The 16,480-nt window shown below is 44.2% G+C and overlaps 1 protein-coding gene across 1 annotated transcript in view; it reads left to right on the forward strand.

Annotated features, from left to right (window-relative positions):
- Nucleotides 1-15,993, forward strand: part of LOC143035173 (multidrug resistance-associated protein 1-like) — a 56,194-nt gene extending 40,201 nt beyond the window's left edge. The window contains exons 23-32 of the mRNA XM_076201836.1: nucleotides 1,251-1,471; nucleotides 4,859-5,039; nucleotides 7,277-7,385; nucleotides 7,611-7,737; nucleotides 8,121-8,210; nucleotides 9,811-9,969; nucleotides 10,604-10,762; nucleotides 12,093-12,259; nucleotides 13,185-13,379; nucleotides 14,433-15,993. Coding sequence (XP_076057951.1) covers nucleotides 1,251-1,471; nucleotides 4,859-5,039; nucleotides 7,277-7,385; nucleotides 7,611-7,737; nucleotides 8,121-8,210; nucleotides 9,811-9,969; nucleotides 10,604-10,762; nucleotides 12,093-12,259; nucleotides 13,185-13,379; nucleotides 14,433-14,544 — 1,520 coding nt within the window. The 3' untranslated portion in view covers nucleotides 14,545-15,993. The remainder of the gene's footprint in view (nucleotides 1-1,250; nucleotides 1,472-4,858; nucleotides 5,040-7,276; nucleotides 7,386-7,610; nucleotides 7,738-8,120; nucleotides 8,211-9,810; nucleotides 9,970-10,603; nucleotides 10,763-12,092; nucleotides 12,260-13,184; nucleotides 13,380-14,432) is intronic.
- Nucleotides 15,994-16,480: the final 487 nt, after the last annotated feature.

Below are 16,480 nucleotides of genomic sequence, written 5' to 3' on the forward strand. Positions count from 1 at the left end.
CTTGGTATACATGTCACTTGGTATATAAATCTCGAGAGCCATCAAAGATTTGGTAACTATACATTAGCAAATTCGCAAAAGAAGAATGTAATTGTCAGCAGTTATGAAATAAAGTTACTGTCATACGAATAAGAAGTAAACGTTATCATGTCTCGTGTTTACAGTTTAGTATTTTCCTCAATTGTAACAATTTGAATTGTGGTGTACAGAGACCGCCACAAGAACTCCGAGGCGTTGTGTAGGCGTATTGTACCATAGATGTTATATGTGAGGAGTAATAATAGTATGTAAGTACAGCTGACCTTCAGTCTCATATCGTTCATGTTTGGGTTTCGGCCATATTGCGCCTCGAGGAAAAGCATTTGTACTCGACCAGAAGCACAACGCTGGGATATTCCCGGACATTCTGCAGCAGCCTAGAAGGATGCTCCTTTTCGGTCCGCAAGTCGGCTCAGGACTCGGTCGTCTTTCAGAGTCCGTCCCGGCCGACGCGCCTGGTAGGCCTAACCTCTTCGCCAATAAACACAGAACGTAGTACGGAGTCTATTCTGTCCTCGGCACCAACGGCCACTTAGCATACTAGTAACAGAGTAACTTGATTTGGAGAAAATCTAATGTCATCTTGCGGGTCATAAGTTTGATAACCCTGAGCTAGAGCTAGGTAGAAAGCAATTCGCCAATTGTACACAATTACGCACGCCAACAACACGGCATATGCTCTATAAAAGATTTGTGGCAAAACCCCGTTCCAGGCATGGCATTCCCTTGGGAGACGGGACTGCTCGGCCAGACTGTCTAGGGAACGACGACAACAACAACGGTAGCAACAACCACTTCCCACTAATGTAATTGCTTGTAACAGCTCCACGTCATAGGCTCAGTTGTATGGGCATCCATAGTAAACAACAATGTGTAAAATCCATCACATACAGTAGTTACTTTACCTGTACACTTATCTGTCTGTGTGTTCCATCTATCTTCTCTTATTTCAGTTCATTTTTTCTATTTGTGTTTGTTTTGTCTTTTATTCATTATTTATTTACTTATTCATTCATTTATCTATTCATGATCCATGTACCTATTTATTTATTCACTTATTTATTTATTTATTCGCTTATTTATTCATCAATTTATATATCTAGTTAGGTATTTATCAGTTTTATTTCCTTATTACATTTTTTATAAATATGATTTTGTTTTATGCATTCGATCTCGTCGCAGCTTCCTTGTAATGCTTTGTGGTGCTTCAGCTGTCTCCTGCTTCTTTGGGACCGTCGCCACGACGTTTGGAGCCATGGCAGCGGCGGTGGGCCTCCATCAGCGTCTCCTGGACAGCGTCCTCAAGTTCGCGATGTCGTTCTTCGACACCAACCCCACCGGGAGGATCATGAATCGCTTTACGAAGGACGTCGACGTGATCGACCGACTTATGCCGGAGAATATCAAGGCGTTTGGCATTTGCATCATGGACGTAAGACAAACCGAGTTTATTCGTTCATTCTGTTATTTATCTTTTATCAATAATAATGTTATTTCTGTTATTATTATTACTGTATTATTATCATTATTATTATTACTATTATTATCTATTATTATCATTATTATTATCATTATTATTATTATTATTATTGTTATTATTATTATTATTATTATTATTATTATTATCATTATTATTATCACTATTATTATTGTTATTGCCATTAATACTATCATTAAAAGTTAATGACGGAGTTTGGGAAGGTTTGCGAAAAAAGGAAGTTGAAGATAAATATGGGTAAAAGTAAGGTGATGAGATGTACAAGGGAGGAGGATGGCGGCAAAATGGAAGTATCAAGGGAGAGAGACTGGAGGAAATGGATAGCTTTAGATACTTGGGTGCGAATGTGTCGGGAAAGAGAGTAGAGGTAGAGGTAGAATGTAGATTGAGAGAAGCAAGTAAATGCCTTGGGGGATTAAAAAGTGTAATGAGAAATAGACATTTGGAATTGGATGCTAAGAGGAGATTATATGAAGGAGTGATTGTGCCGACAACACTGTAAGGGGGCAGAAACATGGAACATAAGAGAGGAAGAGTTTGAATGTCTTTGTGTAAGAGGCTGGTAGATGAAGGTAGACAAGTAGGTAGATAGATGGGTAGGTGGCGAGAAATTCATTTTTACGAGTTAAATGTTTTGAAAACAATAGCCGCGAGGGAGTTGCAGAGTTGCATAATCTCGCTTACCGTCTAAAGTTTGTAAACACAGCTAGGGTATTGATATTGGCGCTGATGTGACGAAGTGTAAACACTAAGCATTGCTTACGTAAGCAGTATTGCTTGAGACAGTGTAATAGTCTTTTTGATTGGAGAAAAGGGTGGAGGAGGAGAAAAATTATTGGTACACAGGAGAAAAGTCACGCCCTTAAGGGGAGGCACTTATTTGTAACGGTCAAAATTATTGGATGAATTAAGTAGGGACGTCGGAGCAGAGTTGACTTAGTGAGTGGATTGGGGATACCAGGTGGGAGTTCTTGGGTATGCTTAATCAAACTAAGTTGTAGAAGTAGTGAAGAAACTCAAGAAAATAATTAAACCGCTTTAAGTATCCTACGAGCAGCATGTATTAAGTGGAACTTGACTAAATAGGATGAACTGAGGCATGGGACCTACAGATGAGTGACTAACTTACATTAAGACAATGATGAAAAGAAATTGAAGGAAAGAAAGAATACAAAATAATTTAAAGGAGCAGTTAACAGAATTAAACCAGTAATTACGAAGAGAAAGGAACGTAAAGTGATGGGATCGACAGTTTGAGATGGAATGCTTGAGAAGTATGGTAGGGGCTACTAGGCTATATAGAGTAAGAAACGAGGAGGCGAGGAAGAGAGCGGGAGTGGAAAGGGAGTTGGAAGATAGGGTTGATGAAATAGTATTGCAATGGTTTGAACACATGGAAAGAATGAGTGAAGAAAGATTAGTAAAAGAGGTGTGAAAAGAGGAGGTGGAAGGAGTGAACATGAGGGGGCGACCAAGGATGAGATGGATGGATGGGGTAAAAGGGGCATTGGGAAAGAGGGGAATGTCTGTTGAAGAAGGACGGGAGAAAACAGAAGATAGGGGTGAATGGAGAATGGTTGTGTGTGGATGATGCTGTTGTGCATGGAAGGGAGTGGATGGGGGTAGGGATGAGGGAGTTTCAGAAAAACGTAATTTCGTTGAGTGGTGGCGGATGGGGGGGGGGGTTCAAGGGCACCCTAACTGATTCAGGGCCTATTTACGTCGGGAAAGCGTTCCGGCATTATGGTCCAATGTTATAGTGATTTTCCTTTACAAGAGAGGAGACCAGAGAGACCTTAGTAACTACCAAGGGGTTACCTTGTTATCGAATGTTTATAAAGTATTCTCCACGATCCTTACAAAAAGACTAAGTCAATTTTTAGATAGATACCAACCAAGAGAACAGGCAGACTTTAGAAGTATGTACTCTACTATAGACCCTTTGACGACGATGAATCAGTTAATCGAGAAAACGACAGAATACAATAAACGTCTTTGTTTAGCTTTTGTAGATTACCAGAAGGCCTTTGACTTAGTAGCACATATAGTAATACTAAATCGCTGCGCAAAGAGGGTGCAAACAATCACATTGGAAGAGTTCTAGAGAATATTAATGCGAAAGGTATTGCTTTTATTCGATTACATTGAAACAGAAAACACAAAGACCGCGAAAGGAGTACGGCAAGGCAATACAATTTCACCTGAGCTATTTACAGCTTGCCTAGAAGAAATTTTTAGAGGGTCGAGCTGGGTAGAGAAATGTTTAAAGACTGATGATGAACATTCCAATTACTTAAGATTTGCGGACGCCGTTATTTTTATTTCAGAAAGAGCAGCAGACTTGCAAGATGTCCTTAGTGATCTGAACAAGGATAGTCTGAAAATGGGTTTGTAGGTGAATAAAAGCAAAACCAAAGTGATGTTGGACATGAAAATTCAAAACAAAAGAATTATAATCGATGGTGAAAAGTATGATTATTTAGGCCAGATTCTAAAAAAGACCAAAGATCATGATAATGAAAAAAGGCGTATTACAGTCGGTTGGAAAATGTTTGGTAAATATAAAAAGCTACAATTTACGAATGTGAGAATCCGAATCTGACGAAGACGATGGAGACAAAAATAAGAACTGTACAGAGTAGAATGGAGCGATCAGAGGTGAGAAAAATATTGACAAACTAAAAGAGGGCAAGTTGGATGAGAGTGCAGACTGTAGTGAAAGATATTGTGGAGGCGATAAATGAGAGGAAGTTGAATTGGACAGGAAAGTTAGCGTAAAGGAATGATGGGTAATAGAGGAGTGTGTTACTGAATGGACGCCGCGAAATGGGAAGAGTGTAAGAGGGAGACCAGACATGGTGGAAAGACGAGATAGAGAAGTTTGAAAGAGTTGCGCGGCAGAGGTTGGCGCAGTCGTGCAAGTCATGGAATGGCATGAGAGGCCTTTGTTCGGGAGTGGACTTGAAATGGTTCATTGATCGATTGATGGGCATCGGACTGTATGAGCTGGGGGGATGTAGTCAGCTCGATTTATCAAAGCAATGACGGCGCGGCGAGGAGATTGGTGTCGGTGTTGGAGCTGTATTTGCTGCTCTTACACAACTTAAAGATAACGGGGGTCATTCCTACGCCAGGAGTGGGGAGGGGGAGAACAAACGTCGTAAAAGGCTATACAGGCATTATTGAGTGTGTAAAGGCCAATTTCAAGCATGCATGCATATACTTTGCCACGTTCTCTCTGCTGCTCGAGACGTATGCATACCAAACCTCCAGGTTGACACACGACCAATCCCGAGAATTGCCTTGCCTTTCTATTTGTAGGTGGCTTTTACCTTCATTGTCGTCACCGCCTCGACCCCAATGGTGGCTGTGGTCCTCGTGCCTATCTTCGTCCTTTACTACTTCATCCAAGTCGTCTTCGTTGATTCTGCAAGACAAATCGTGCGGCTCAAGAGCGTCGCCAAGTCTCCCGTTCTATCCCACATCTCCGAGACCGTCCAAGGTTGGTGTCAAATACATGTTGAGTCATCTTGACGCGAACGATAATTTCTTTATCTTATTTTTTCTATTCGGGTATTCATTCGATTGTTTATAGATATGTTAAATTATTTATCAATTAACTGGATTAATTTATCAATTTGTCTTTATTTATTAATTGTTTATTGATTTATCTATTTAACTACGAGCAACGGGCTGCACCCAACCCCGCTATGCGGGGGCTCGGCCCTTCGGGCGAGCTCACTTTGCTCGCAAGCACCTTCGGCGCCCAACCTACAGGCTGCTTGCAATTCATGTCGAAATAATAAGATTTGAAATCCTCGCTAGCGCTAAACCACCCACTTTTGGATGTAAACGATCTGTATTCAGCCCAATAGTGAGACACAAATCGCTTCTTTTCTTCAGGGTCTATATCTCCATCGTAATCTATAAGATCCTCAAGGCTCAGCTGTTGAGCTAGATTGTTCTCAAACTCCTCCTCTAGGCGCTTAATTTTTCTAAAGAACAACAAAATACTCTTCTTGATTTCTGACGCCTCATTAACTTTCTTCTCGCCGAAAGGAGACAAAGAGAACATGTACTTCTCAGGGAATTCACTAACTCCTGTTTTAAACTCTTATTCTTCCTCACATTACTTAGTGAGTATTTCCCTTTGCTATCCAACTCCAAAAATGGCGTTGCCTGCGTTTGTCTTGCGTGGTGCTCGACAACCTTACAGAGACACGCCGGGACGAATCACACAACCGGTTTCCGGTCCGATTACAGGAATTATTCTATTAGTACCAGGGGCTCCCCTGAGGGCTTCCAAGGGGTTCCACAGAGTCTCCTCAGGAGTTTCCAGAGTGCACCCCAGGGGCTCCGCAAGTGCTCCCTTTAAAGTTCCAGGGGGTTCTTAATGGGTTCCTCAGGGGTTCCTAGAGGGTTCCACAGGGAATCCCCACAGGGATTCTCAGAGGTTCCCTAGTGACTATCCAAGGGCTCCCAAAGGGCTCCCCGAGTGTTTCCAGAGGCTTCCCCGGGGGTTTACGGACGTCTCGCTCTCAGCCAATCAATCGCCTCTGTTGCCGTGACGTCAATGCGGTTGGCCAATCAGTCGTCTCCGTTTCCGTGACGTCACCGCTCTCTTAGCCAATCAGGGGCTTGCGTTTATCCTTAGAAGACGTTACCAAGTTACTGGGCCAACCATACCCGGTGATGTCCTCTTTTCGGTGGAACCGTCGTTCCGACCATTTCGACAAGAAATTATTTTTCTAGTACAAATGTATTTATCTATTTATTTATCTACTCGTTTATTTACCTATTTGTTTCTTTATCTATTTATTTCGTCCGTCAAATCACACAAAGAACTTTCCCGCCGACTCGTCCTAAGTCTAAACAAGAACAGGTCAGTTCACTTTGGAAAGGAAGTTAACGATATGACGTCATGAAAGTTGCGTGCCTCACCTGCCCTGAACGTCGATGGACACAGTCACAGTGACCCTCTTCTTCTTCTTCCTCTCTTCTTTCTCTCTTTCATGGTGTTGTTGTTGTTCTTCTTCTTCTTCTTCTTCCTCTTCATCATCATCATCATCATCTTCTTCTTCTTCCTCTTCCTCTTCCTCTTCTTCTTTTACTTTTTTTGAGGCGTTGTTACTCGAGGTCCGACAAGAGCCTCCTTCCTCTTTAATAATTTTGTTCCTCAGCTTAAAGAATTCCCTCTGTCAGTGGTCTCTTTCGTTAGCGACGGTGGGGGGGAAGGGAGATAATTAGAATAGCCTGGCGAGCGACAGTCAGAGAGAATATGAAAGAACACCACCAGGCGGGGAAAGGGTTACCTATGACAGGCGACAACCCCTTTGCCGCCCAAGAGGTACCATGGGAGCGAACGAAATTGCCTAGCGGCTACAGGCACAAAAGTACCATCAGGTAAGGAAGACGGGAACTCCATGTATATTTATTTAGTCTGTCGCCACCCGATTTTACTCAGCTGAGAGTGAATCCCCCTTCCGCCCTGAGGATTCTGTCCATCTCTCTACATACCAAAGGGTTCTTTCCCCTTATAAGGGAGGCGTCCAAATCAAAGGCACACAACCAGTCCCACTCAACCCCCTTGTTTCTCCCACATCTTAGCTCCTCGTGGATGAAGGGTCATTACTGTCTCCTACCATACTGCCCGGGGTCGGATGTAATGGAGCTGAAAGAGGAGGAGGAGGAGGAGGAGAAGGACTCGGAGGGAGTTAAATGGAAGTTCTTTCCCTGCAGGAGCCACGACGGTGCGCGCCTTCGGACGCCAGAGGGACTTCATCAGGGAGTCTGCCAGTAGGGTGGACCGCACCCAGACGGCCGCCTACCTCGACCGCGTCGCCCAGTGGTAAGGAGTAGGAAAAGGAGGAGGAGGAGGAAGAGGAGTCTCTCTCTCTCTCTCTCTCTCTCTCTCTCTCTCTCTCTCTCTCTCTCTCTCTCTCTCTCTCTCTCTCTCTATCTTTCTGTCTTTCTTTCTCTCTGCTGGCACCAGGCGCCTGGCACCTCGTGGGGAGTGAGGGAGCTGTACTCTCGACGAGAAACGTCATTGTCTTTCTTCTGCTTCTCTTCCAAGTTGGCTTGGCATTCGGCTTCAGGTCATCGGGAACGGCATCGTCTTCGCGGCGGCGCTGATGGGCGTCTTCAGCAGGGAGACCATCTCGCCCGGCATGGTGGGGCTCTCCATCACCTACGCCCTCAGTGTGAGTATTCGCCCCAACTTACAGCATTTAGGTACTACACACACGCCCACGCGCGCACGCACACACACACACACACACACACACACACACACACACACACACACACACACACACACACACACACACACACACACACACACACACACACACACACACAAACGCTCACACAAACACACACGTACACACACACACACACACACACACAAACACACACACACACACACACACACTCACACACACACACACACACACACACACACACACACACTCACACACACACACACACACACACACACACACACACACACACACACACACACACACACACACACACACACACGTTATGCCTTTGTATGCTAACAGGCTGAACTGCTGTTCCGCAGGTGACGATGGCACTGGCATGGTTCATTCAGATCAGCTCCCGTATACAAACCAACATCGTCTCCGTGGAAAGGATAATGGATTATATTCAGGTCGGTGGTTAAGTAGCAGCGGAAAAGATAAGTCTGTGTATCTATATGCCAAGTGCCTTTCCCCCTTATAAGGGAGGTAGCCAAGTCAAAAGGCATGTACCCACTCCCACCCATTCCACTCCCATCCACCACCCTTTCCTCCCTCTCATCTTAGCTCCTCATGGATGACGGGTCATCTCTGTATCCCGCCCACTGCCCTGGGTCAGTAGCAATGTAGCAAGACATGGCATATCCACAACAAGGCCGCTTCACCTGATCGTCGATTCCCCCCCCTTTCCGTTCCCCTCATACAGAAAAAGAGAAGACGAGGAAAAGTCACCCTTCAGGCTGCGCCAAAATATCATTGACACATAGTCATCCCTTACCGCTCCGCCTCTCCCTTTCTTTCATAACAGTATCATCTACACACAGTCACTCTCCATTCATCTCTATCTCCTGCCTTCTCTCTTCCTTGCCCAACGCCCCCTTCACCCCATCCATCCACCTCATCCTCTCTTAGCCCGTCTGGGCTATTGGCTACATGTCATTGTGGGGTACAAATCCTGCAGTAGCATGCAGTCGATGCTGTAGGGACTATATGGGGCGCCCTTGCGGACCAGAACCCCATATAATTTTGTCTATGTTAGAGGAAATCTCCAAGCATAGAGAAATTATGTTACTTTATTTTACTGCGACTGTCCCTCCGTTATGCTGTCCCTCCTTCCTCTTAATACTGTCTTGCACCACTTCTTTGAGTATATATACCTATTTTCGCCTCTCCTCTGCGGTAGGGGGAAAAGAATGCTGTCATCGAGTCCTCCCACTTGGGTCGTAAAGGCGGCTGAAATTATCTTTCCGTCATAGATAGCAAATCTGAATGATGAACTGAGAGATTGTAAGCCCGTACGAATGTCAGATATCCTGTTGAAATGTTCTCAGAGAAGTCTAGATTTCTGAAAGCGAAGAAGTCATATTCTAGTTATTCTGTGGAGGTTGGAGGTAGGAGGTAGGATGTGGGAGGAAAAATAACCCATTGTGATAACCCCTTAGGGGGAGCTGACGACCATCGACTGCTCCCACTACTTTGAGCAGAGGGAGTCACAGAAACAATCCCACCACACTCATGAAACGCGAAAAGTCCCTTCCTAGAGAAGTCTGTGGGACGGTCTGAGGACCGTTGCCGGTTACTCGGGAGGCGCTGCGGGCTTACAGTCGGCTGAGCTGGAGGCTACAGTTATCACCATTATCAATAACGGTAACGATAACTGTTGCCCTTGAATCTCACTGACCAGAAACCCTCAGCCCCACCGTAGCCGGCAGCGGTCCTTGGGATCTCCGTCAGATCACGTTTGGGAAGAGATTCCAGACTCCTGTCTCTGTTGTATTTGGCGTGTGTGTGTGACTCGCCATGGTCTTGGGTCATGTGCTGGACACGTGATCGACAGCTGTTACTCTCCCGCATGGGAGCTCAGCCCGATCTATGTTGTTACCTTACAACCCACCCCAACTGTGTGTGTGTGTGTGTGTGTGTGTGTGCGTGCGTGTGTGTGTGTGTGTGTGTGTGTGTGTATCCGACTTAATGATAGCCTCATGTCAGCCTGTTCCTCCGTGTCTTCTGCAGAAGGAGAAGGAGTCTCCCAGGACCATCGCCGAGACGGCTCCTCCCCCGTCGTGGCCTGCCCACGGAGGTGTGTCGCTCTGCGGGTACCAGCTGCGCTACCGGCCGGGCCTCGAGCTCGTCCTCAAGGGCCTCACCCTCGAGATACATCCTCAAGAGAAGGTGAGTGCGCACCACAGGAGGCATTAGAGGTTCCTCGGCCAGCGCCACCTCCTCCGGGGGTCTGCCGCCGCCGACTGCTGCATGCGGCATCCAGAACCTCTCCCCCCCCCCAAATACCCGCCCTCTTTCCGCTCTCTCTCTCTCCCTCTGTCTCTCTCTCTCTCTCTCTCTATATATATATATATATATATATATATATATATATATATATATATATATATATATATATATATATATATCTCACACACACATACATACACAATCTGTCTCTCTCTAACTCTCTATTTATCTTTCTATCTCTCTACCTCTGTCTCCATCTCTCTGTATATGTGTGTGAATATATTTTTTCTAGCTATGAGGGCTCCATTAATCAAGACGCCTTCATTTATTGGCCAAATTGTCGTCTCAATTGAATAAAACCGCGTAGCAATAGCCTCAGCAAAATCCACCTTTGGGAAGTCTCGATGTGATTGCCGAAGGGGTAAACATACGAGGCGACCCGGCAAGAAACGGCAGCTCGGGACTGGCAGGCAGGGAAGGGAAGGGCGAAAGGAGATCCCCCCCTCCCCTCCTTCCAGGCTGTGCGGTGCTGATGCCTCTCTTACATAGTCTCCTTGCTTGCTTGCGGCTGCAGGTGGGGATCGTGGGCCGGACTGGCGCGGGCAAGTCGTCGCTGACCATGGCGCTCTTCCGGATCATCGAGGCGGCCGGGGGCACCATCTCCATCGACGGCGTCGACGTGGCCAAGCTCGGGCTCCACCAACTCCGCTCGAGACTCACCATCATCCCACAGGTGACGAGAACTTTCTTCTACTTATTGTTATCACCCAGACACCCTCCTGGTCCAAGAGTTGATATGAGGATTAATATCTATATACATACGTGATTATATCATATTGTTAGTAGTGTCATGTATTCATTAATGTGCTCCTATGACATTATACATTTAATATATATATATATATATATATATATGTATATATATATATATATATGTATATATGTATATATATATATATGTATATATATGTATATATGTATGTATATATGTATATATATATATATGTATATATATGTATATATGTATGTATATATATATATATATATTACGGTAATTTGGAGGAATTGGTAATTTTACTAAATAGCCAGAATAGTTTTGGTCATTTTGCAAAATTATCATAAGTTGCAAAATGACCTTAGATATCTGGGTATTTTGCAAAATTACCGCAATTTGGTCATTTTGTAAAATAACGGGGCATTTTGCAAACTTATGAAAATAGCTGTCAATTGCAAAACGGACTTAAATATTCGGTCATTTTGCAAAAGAACCACAGTTTTGGTCATTTCACAAAATCATCAGTAATCTCCTTGGGCAATATGCAGAATGTCTAAATAACAGTTGGTCAATATGAAAAAAAAGTACAAACAGCAGTCAACCTTCAACTCATTCTTGCTCATTCAGCCATCGCCTGTTAATGCAAGAGTCGTTATAAACTCGTGTGTGTACGTATGTGCGTGCGTGCGTGTATTTGTATGTGTATGTGTGTGTATTTACCTAGTTGTATTTTACGAGAAGGGGAGCTATGCTCGTGGTGTACCGTCTTCATATCTCATTTTATCTAAACTGTTTTTAAATTCATGAATTGTTTTTGCACACGCCACTTTTTCGTCCAACATGTTCCAGATGTCTATTACTCTATGGAGAAAGCTATTCTTTTTCAGGTCTCTTCTATGACTCTCTTTCTTGATTTTCTTTCCATGTGTGTGTGTGTGTGTGTGTGTCTGTGTGTGTGTGTGTGTGTGTGTGTGTGTGTGTGTGTGTGTGTGTGTGTGTGTGTGTGTGTGTGTGTGTGTGTGTGTGTGTGTGTGTGTGTGAGTAGGTCAGTCTTTTTGGCACGTTCCAAGTAAGAACACAATCGTGCTGATATCTCCAGTGCATCGCTTCCTACTCTCACTACTTGGAACGTCCCCGTCATCTGGGGGGGACACGACGAACGTGCAAATTGAAGTAGTGAGATTTTAAAGTTGGCCTCGAAAGACCTTTCATCTTTGGAGTCCGTACCCGGGATGACATTTATTCTGGCGCTGCCGCTCTAGTCCACCCCCCCATCCCCTTTCCCCAGGACCCCGTCTTGTTCAGCGGGACCCTTCGGGATAACCTGGACCCCTTCGGACACTATTCCGACGAGGAGATCTGGCGGAGTCTCGAGTTCGCCCACCTGGCCTCCTACGCCAGGACCCTGGCCCACGGGCTCACGACCACCGTCGAGGAATCCGGCAGTAACCTCAGGTAGGCGGCGGCGGCGGCGGCGGCCTGCTTCGGCCTCAGTTCTACTGCTCCTGCCGTTGGTGTTATCGTTGTTAGGATTGTTATTATTACTACTATCATGATCATCATAGTAATTATTACTATTCTTTCATTACTATTATTATTATTATTATTATTATTATTGTTATTATTATTATTATTAGTACTATTACTACTACCTGTACTACCAATAGTATTATTATTATTATTATTATTATTATTATTATTATTATTATTATTATTATTATTATTATTATTATTATTATTATTATTATTACTATTATTATTATTATTATTATTATTATTATCATTATTATTATTATTATTACTATTATTATCATTATTATTATCATTGTTGTTGGTTGTATGTTATTATGCAGTATATTTAGCGCAGTAGCATGATGCCAACACTTTATTGACCATATGGGGAGCCTTTACGGACTGTCCTTCCGTTATGCTGTCACCCTAATACTGTCTTGTACCACTTCTTTGAGTATATCCTTCCATTTTCGCCTCTGCCCACATTGATAAAGAAAGAATACTGCCGCCGAGTCTTGCCATTCGGGTCGTAAAGGCGGCTAAAACGGGACGGAGTGATAGGACTAGGCATCCTGCTCTCTGTAACTTTATGGTGTATATTCCTACGAGAATTCGAGGCCAAAGCGGGTCTGGGAGGAGTTTGTTTCCCAAAGAGAGCCCTTAGGTGCGGGTCTTTTAACGTGTATGGGAGAACCACACTCATACAGTGTCGACAGCAATCCATTTCTCCCCGGAGAGATAGATATACTGGGAAAGGTGGGGGAAAAGAACGAGGACCCTTGTCCGTTCCCGTGGGGCCGCTGGTTTCCTGTCGGAGGACCTCTATCCCACCTCGGAGTAACCCCTCCCTCTGCGCCTTCTGCCGCAGTGTGGGTCAGCGGCAGCTCCTGTGCCTGGCGCGCGCGCTCCTGCGGAAGACCCGGATCCTCGTTCTGGACGAGGCGACGGCGGCGGTCGACCTCGAGACGGACGACCTCATCCAGACGACCATCCGCAGGGAGTTCAGGGAGGCCACCGTCCTCACCATCGCTCACCGGCTCAACACCATCATGGACTCTGATCGGTGAGTTCGGGAAAAGGAAAGCGGGTGGGTGGGAAGGACCTTCCCCCAAGAGACGCTTAGCTGTGGCCTAGGTCGCCTTTGCAGAACTCCTGGCGATAACTTGTCCAGCGACTTTTTATTTCTAATCTGCCAGCCAAGACGATAACCGCCATTTATCCTAGGAACGCTGCCAATTACTCAGTAAAGGTCCTATGGCAAACATACAAACAAACGAACGAGTAGTCATACGGTTTAAGGTCATATGAGCGGAAGGGGCGCTTGTGATGGAATGGGGAGTGAGTGGAAGGGAATTGGGGGAGATGCTCCTCTCCCACGCCATGGCCACCTTGCTGTGCGGGTAACGGCTGATTTGAATAAAGAAAAAGAAAATGTCTGTTCATTCCTCTGTTTGCTAATTCATTTTCCTACTTATGTATATGTATATGTACATATATATGTATATAAGGTTTCTGGATAAAGCCCTCAGCCAAGCCAGAACTAGCTTTTTCCATTCTCCCTCCACAAAGCAAAATGTATCACAAAATTCCCTTGTTATTCCCTTTTCAGAGTCCATTAGCCACTTGTCCAAATTCCCTCTTAAAGATAAGGTAAATCTAATTCATAATTACCCGGGGACGACGGTCGGAATTATTTGATCGACATCACCGTCACTGGTGATTCTATTCAGATATGTATTCATATATATATATATATATATATATATATATATATATATATATATGCATATATGTATATATATGCATATATATATATATATATATATATATAGATATATATATATATATATATATGCATATATGTATATATATGCATATATATATATATGTGTGTGTGTGTATATATATATATGCATATATATATGTGTGTGTATATATATATATATGCATATATATATATGTATATATATGCATATATATATATATATATATATATATATATATATATATATATATATATGTATATATAAGCTGTTCACTGATTTCCTCCTTTATGTATTTTCTTACTAATCTGTATTTTTTACCATCTGTTTACATGCTATTCTTTTTTACACAGGGTACTAGTTCTCAATAACGGCATGGTCGTCGAATTCGACAGCCCGTCCAACCTCCTAAAGATCAAGAAGGGTGTCTTCCGAGGTATGGCTGAGGACGCGGGTCTCGTCTGAACCCCGAGGACTTCGGCAGTCTCCTCGCTTAGGGGCCTCCGATCGTCTGTCATCCAACAACTGCTTCTGGTTTTCGGTTTAGTGACCCTCATGGAGACTCCTGTGGACTCCCAGGTTACCTTGAAGCCTTTGGGCGGAGTCCACGGTCCCAGGAGGTCTTCGCAACACAGAAACGGAAAACCTGTCCCCGGGAGAGTCTTGAGTCGACCCAGCAGTTCAGGACACCCGAGAAAGCTTCCGTCCTGGACTCCGGGTGGACTGCCTGTGCCAGGAATTGGCTGTGAAAAAATAAATAACCCTGGTTAACAGAAATGAATAATGTGATAGTTGTATACAATGCATGGAAATGTCCATGTGAATGATTACTCTGTTGATGTGTATATGAATTTCCATGAGCACATAGGGACTAACTATAGGAACCTTCGTCTCCCACTCTTCGTCTTCCAATCCCATCAACTCCATCACATTCAAAGGAAGGTATGGCCCCGAGGGACTGGCACTCGTTCTCCAGGCCGGTCTCAAAAAACTGTCTCTAGTCCTCTAGAACTCTATATTTTGATTATCCTTCAGGATTCACCTGTTATACATCTTGTCAAGAATGTAGGGGATGTGGGCCTGGCTTAAGGCAAACTGGAATTTTTTTTTAAGTTTATTAAGTTAACAAGTAAAAGCTTACTTCTGGTCGCGAGAGGAGCGGGGGTGGGGGGGGGGAGGAGACAGCGATGAGGGGCGGCGATACTCGTCAAGTGATCCTCCGAGGCGGTCTGTCAGTTGACGACGACAGAGTTGGTACTTGCAGCGATGTTGCTCCGAGGTTGTAAGTCGATTGATACCTGGGAGGGTAGTGCGAGAGGTAGCGAGATGTTCGCCGATGACGCTCCCAAGGCCGTCAATGTCACGGCATGGGGGGAGACTGTCCCCTCGGTTTCTGAGGCCATCTGTCCCCGGTGAACTCCCGGTCATGACCTTCGCGTTAACTGTCACTGGGAAACGCTCAGCACAGCTGGGGGTGGCAGGCGCCTAGAAGGCTCGTTTTGTTTGACCTGATACGGCCGGGTCTTGACCTTAGGGCAGCCGGTGACTGCCAAGGGTTCGGTGTCCATTACCACCTATCATCCCTATCCATAAAGTTGTCTAACCTTTTCTTATAACAACCGATAGTTTCGACGCTCACTACATGGTTACTATGTCTATTCCATTAGTTGGCCACTCTATTAGTAAACCAGTTCTTGGTTATTTCCTTCCTAAATCTAAATTTGTCCGATTTAAATCCTACTACGAGTCCTGCCTTGTTGCCTTAATATGATGACCTTGTCTGCACCCCTCGTTATCTTGTACCGCATAAAAAAACGCGCTTCCTGATCTCCTACCAAAAATTTCCAGTCAATATTTCTGTAGTTAAAATTTCCCATGGTAAAAAAAAAAAAAAAAAAAAAAAAAAAAATACAAGGACACCCTGCAAATTTCTTGAATCGGCTGTTAAATCAATAATAATGAGTTTCTTAATCTTGCCTATAATCTCCACCCAAATAGCTTCCGTCCTCTGACTACTTTCCTCTCCCTTAATCGAATTGCTGGTAATACAATTTGCAGAGATTTTGACGAAAAGCGCTATTCCTCCCCACTCTTGCTCACCCTATCCTCGTGAAATTTTTTATGTTCTATCTCCATTTCCGGAAGGAAATGTCCAGCCGCCATATTGATCCAGGATTCAATAGCTATGATATAAAATTTCTCTACGCATACTTTACCTTGCAACAAATTGTTTTTATTCATTATGCTTCTGCTGTTTATATAGTAAACCTTTAATGTACCCCCACCTTTTTTTTAGAGTCCCTCTCTGAGCTGCTTTTATTATCTAGACTATATTCCGATACTTATTTCCCGACTCCCACGAAATCTACCCGAAAAAAAAAAAAAAAATGTAGGATGCCTA

This window comes from Oratosquilla oratoria, chromosome 18, assembly GCF_046742065.1.
Source record: "Oratosquilla oratoria isolate Oo_2021 chromosome 18, ASM4674206v1, whole genome shotgun sequence".
Lineage (NCBI taxonomy): Eukaryota > Metazoa > Arthropoda > Malacostraca > Stomatopoda > Squillidae > Oratosquilla > Oratosquilla oratoria.